At 35.8% G+C, this 4,814-nt stretch overlaps 1 protein-coding gene across 1 annotated transcript; it reads left to right on the forward strand.

The window, feature by feature from the left end:
* Window positions 1-472: 472 nt before the first annotated feature.
* Window positions 473-3,724, forward strand: LOC143563204 (protein NRT1/ PTR FAMILY 4.3-like). The gene is made up of 5 exons (XM_077050800.1): window positions 473-600; window positions 680-897; window positions 978-1,418; window positions 2,052-2,191; window positions 2,866-3,724. The coding sequence occupies exons 1-5, from the start codon at window positions 477-479 to the stop codon at window positions 3,722-3,724; spliced, it is 1,782 nt and encodes a 593-aa protein (XP_076906915.1). The 5' UTR covers window positions 473-476.
* The last annotated feature ends 1,090 nt before the right edge of the window (window positions 3,725-4,814 follow it).

Consider the following 4,814-nt stretch of genomic DNA (forward strand, 5'->3'; position numbering starts at 1 on the left):
AGAGGATCTTTCCTATAACCGTTATGTATAAACACATAAGTATTATGTTTGACCAACAATGGAAACTTAAAAAAGACAGCCCATCCCGCATTGAAATTATGGATATGTCAAACATGGGTAACCATAAATGAAATGGGTAAGTATGTCGAAGATTCCTTCATTTGGTTATCGACTTTATGTGTGTGTGCAACGCACAAAAGCATATCACTCATCTACACACAACTACACCAAAAAGTATTGATTATATTTTTTTTATGGGGGCCAGCAAATTACATAAAATCAAGAGGTTAGGTGGTGGGGATAGTTCTATATAAATGGGTAGTAGGATGGAGGCCAACTTGTCAAAGATTCACTAAAGATAGTTAAGCCCCCACAGGCCTTCAATTATCACTTCTATTTTAGTTTAACATGTTTGCTCTCTGAAGAGGCCTTTAAATACAGCTATTATTCATCCCGTGGAAAAATAATACAACAAAATGGATTCCAGAAGACGTGAGGCAAAAGGGGATAGCTTTTCCGAAGAGCTAACAGTTGATTGGAGAGGCAGACCCTCTAGTTACGATAAACATGGCGGTACCAGGGCGGCTGCTTTTGTTCTGGGTGCGTTGATTAATCTCGAGTTCTCTCTTTGCTTACATATTTCATGGTTATATAAATATACTAGTATAATTCTCTGCAGGGATACAAACATTTGAGATAATGGCCATAGCGGCAGTTGGTAATAATCTTATAACATATGTGACAAATGAGATGCACTTTTCGTTGTCAAAGGCGGCAAACATAGTAACAAACTTCGTAGGAACTGTGTTTCTCCTTTCCCTTTTTGGTGGCTACCTTTCGGATTCCTATCTCGGTTGCTTCTGGACCATGTTAATCTTTGGGTTTATAGAACTGTCTGTAAGTTTTATGTATTTCTTAGCATGTCGTATTCATTTAACATTTAGCTTATATTTGATGATTGTACGTAATTGTTGTAGGGATTCATATTGTTATCGGTCCAGGCCCACCTCCCTCAGCTGAAGCCACCACCGTGCAACATACTAACAGACGGAGATCGTTGCGTAGAGGCCAAGGGAGTGGAGTCTTTAATATTCTTTGTGGCGCTCTACTTGGTGGCATTAGGGAGTGGCTGTGTGAAGCCAAACATGCTGGCCCATGGTGCTGATCAGTTCAGTAGGAGTGACTCTAAGCAGTCCAAGAAGCTCTCCACCTACTTCAATGCTGCCTACTTTGCGTTCTCTGTTGGAGAACTCGTTGCTCTGACCCTCATTGTATGGATCCAAACACATTCGGGTATGGATATTGGCTTTGGGGTGTCTGCTATCGTCATGGCATTGGGCCTCATCTGCTTGGTTTCTGGTACCATATATTATCGAAACAAGCCACCACGAGGAAGCATCCTAGTTCCTATTGCACAAGTAAGATCGTGTTTATTTTAAACCATAAAAATTAGCATGCTTTGCGTTTTGCAGTATAGTGCAAGTATGGCATGACCATAGAGTATATAAAGGATATTCGAAACTTTCTTTTTTGTCTGTTTACACCTTAGCTTTGCATATCCCACATCATTTTTTCTGTCCACATAAGAGAGACTGCATGTGCCAAGAAACATGCCCTCCTGAGTAAAGTGGACAAGAGAACAACCTTCTACAATATGTAATTAGTAATGTCTATTTCTTTTATCATCTTTTCCTTTTTAAAGGAAATCAAGTTTCAAATCTTTTAACCAAGTAGGGACCTAACCTCCCTTAGATGGAACCTTAAGCTGCATGATTTCATATATTTATATTACAAATTGATAAATAATGGAACATGACTTAAAATATCCTGTATACACATTAATAAATTATTGCTTTGTCATACGAATGCATGCAAGCATTTCTGGTTGTAAAAATTAAAAATGCTTATTTTGCTACATACTGTGTTCTTTAATCATAAAAGTAGCATACTGAATTCTCTGGCTTACTTTCTATATATCTTCATAGATTTCTTCCATCCTTTACCAGCTTTTTCCTCTCGGGTTGTATAATATTAATTTGTACTTTATGCAGGTTGTTGTTGCTGCATTTGTAAATAGGAGTCAAGTGTCCCAATCTAATCCTCAAATGCTTCATGAAAACCAAAATGATCACTGGAACAACATTTCTATGTCAAATGAGGCTGCAAATCTTTGTCATACTGATCGGTTTAGGTAAACTTTGACATCAGTTAATCATATCCTTGTCATTGTATAATTTGATTTTATTTATCTATTACAGTTCTTAGAGTAGGTATATACAGCATAATTAGCCATTATAAATTTAATAATAGATACTAGTTGCAGATATATAACAATATAAGAGAGGTCACCATGGCATAAGCCATAAATGAAAACTATCACCAGGTGGTGTAGTGGTAAACACATTATTAATAGCGGAAGCCGTAATCATCGTTAACATCATTAGTGAATTCGTGTTGTTCATGTTCTATGTGTGTGTAAACAAACAAAGCATGCAATCGAATTCTTGAATGAACGAATGGATATTTTAATGAATATCTTGGTGAATGATACATTACTACAATAGGCATATTTATACACAAGCAAAATGGCGGTTAACCGTTTATAACGGTTATACAGCCAGCCGCCATATTCTATCTATCTATCTAATAATAACAATAATAACATAATAACAATATAAGTATAATACTAAGTTTAATTTATCATCTAATAATTATTTCTGTCTTAAGAGATCGAGGTCGAACGCTAGAATCTTGTTTGTAATGATATATTACCATAATGTTATAATTTGAGGAAAAATTAATAATTGTGCTGTTTGGTTAAGTTTTCTGTCTTAAGCCTCCTTATTAGTGCAAAATAATTTAAAGGTTTTTAGATAAAGCCTGCATAAAGAAACAAGAAGGGACTATCAATAATGCAAAGGAGAACCCATGGAGGTTATGCAGTGTTAATCAGGTTGAGCAAGTGAAGATCCTTATATCAGTAATCCCAATATTTGCATGCACAATTGTCTTCAACACAATTTTAGCACAACTACAAACCTTCTCAGTGTCACAAGGAAGCGTAATGAACAACGAAATCACAAAATCATTTCATATTCCACCAGCCTCCCTGCAAGCCATCCCTTACATGTTGCTAATCTTTGCTGTTCCCCTTTATGATTACTTTGTCGTCCCTTTTGCACGAAAAATCACTGGTCATGATTCAGGAATCACCCCTTTACAGCGCATTGGGGTCGGCTTATATGTGGCCACCTTTTCAATGGTCTCGGCTGCCCTGATGGAGAAAAAGAGAAGGGACTCATTTTTAAACCACAATCAAGAATTATCCATTTTTTGGATAGCCCCACAATTCTTAATATTTGGAATATCTGAAATGTTTACGGCCGTCGGGTTGATCGAATTCTTTTACAAACAGAACTTGAAAGGGATGCAGTCTTTGTTAACCGCTATGACATACTGCTCATACTCCTTTGGATTTTATCTAAGCTCGGTGTATGTTTCTTTAATTAACAAGATCACATCCGGATCAAGTGATGGTGGTTGGCTTGGAGACAATGATTTAAATAAGGACAGATTAGATCTTTTCTACTGGGTGTTGGCAGGTGTAAGTTTGATCAACTTCCTGAATTATCTCTTCTGGGCAAGATGGTATAATAATTCAAGTAATACCTCTTCAGCGTGCAAACTGCAACATCATGCAATTGAAGACGATGGTGATGTTTGACTTCATATTAATTAATGTGTATTTATGTAGTCAAGTATTGTAGCAAAATAAATAAAAATGTCAAGTGTTGTATTTATAGAAACAATCACAGGTGCCATCTCCTTGTGTATTACAGTAGTTTGTATGCATATATGGAAGGAAAAGCTAATGTGAAGTTTGTCAAACTTAATTAGTTTCTGTTTTGTTGGCTTTGGTTTGGATATATTAGCTGAACTATCCATGTTTTTCTCTTGGTTTATTTATTTTTGTCATTTAAAGCATCTCCAAGATGTTCTCTTTCAAATGCCTATAAACACGTACAGCCACACCCATTTGTCAAACATATTCTGTGATATTACGCTTCCGCCCGCTTTATAAGCGTTGGGGATATAAGTATGAAAATGAGAAATAATATATATACACTGATCTCACAAGTTGAAAAGAAGTGCTATATATAATTAGAAAGATAGTGGGTGTGGTACGTTTAGCACAAGTATTTATTACGAAAAGGGCTGACTAAATTGTTTTGGACCCAAAACAGGAACGACCAAAGTGGTTGGTTTAGTGCTTTTGCTTTTACTTAAATGGGAGAAATATGTGTCCCACGTCCTTTATAGAGAGTTTTGCGTCTATATACCAAATAAAACTAGATTGCAACGAGATGCATGTCCATGGAACACACAGTGGATGTCCCTTTCAGTTGGGAAAAGTTTTTTGTGTGATTTGGTGAACCTCTTTCGGTGATCTTTTTTAATTGTCAAGAGTATAAACTAGAATAAAAGTTTAGCGTGTGTATATTGGGCCACGTGTAATATTTACAATCATATGAGACAAACATAAAACTAACTATAAATTATTTGTAGCGTTATCTATGCAATGAGATAATTATACATATGGTTCTCTGGTTTAGCGAGAGTAATGATTTTTGGGTTTGATATATTTTTGGGTCTAACTTTTATAAGTAATTATTTTGAGGTTTGAGGTCTAAATTTGTAACAACTATCAACTATCAGGTCTACGGCTAACTTGTGTTAACTTCTTAGTTAACTTTAAATAAAATGCCCGGAATACCTTTTAGTTTAAAGAAACAATAAGTTTAGATAGGATGGAC

This window comes from Bidens hawaiensis, unplaced genomic scaffold (genome assembly GCF_021521415.1).
Source record: "Bidens hawaiensis isolate Kalapana, Puna unplaced genomic scaffold, B.hawaiensis_p1.1 tig00021332_1, whole genome shotgun sequence".
Taxonomy (NCBI): domain Eukaryota; kingdom Viridiplantae; phylum Streptophyta; class Magnoliopsida; order Asterales; family Asteraceae; genus Bidens; species Bidens hawaiensis.

Coding starts and splice junctions, on each gene's coding strand:
- LOC143563204 (XM_077050800.1), top strand. CDS start 477: ATGGATTCCAGAAGACGTGAGGCAAAAGGGGATAGCTTTTCCGAAGAG. Junction 898..977: donor TTGGGTTTATAGAACTGTCT/GTAAGTTTTATG, acceptor TAATTGTTGTAG/GGATTCATATTGTTATCGGT. Junction 2,192..2,865: donor TGTCATACTGATCGGTTTAG/GTAAACTTTGAC, acceptor AATAATTTAAAG/GTTTTTAGATAAAGCCTGCA.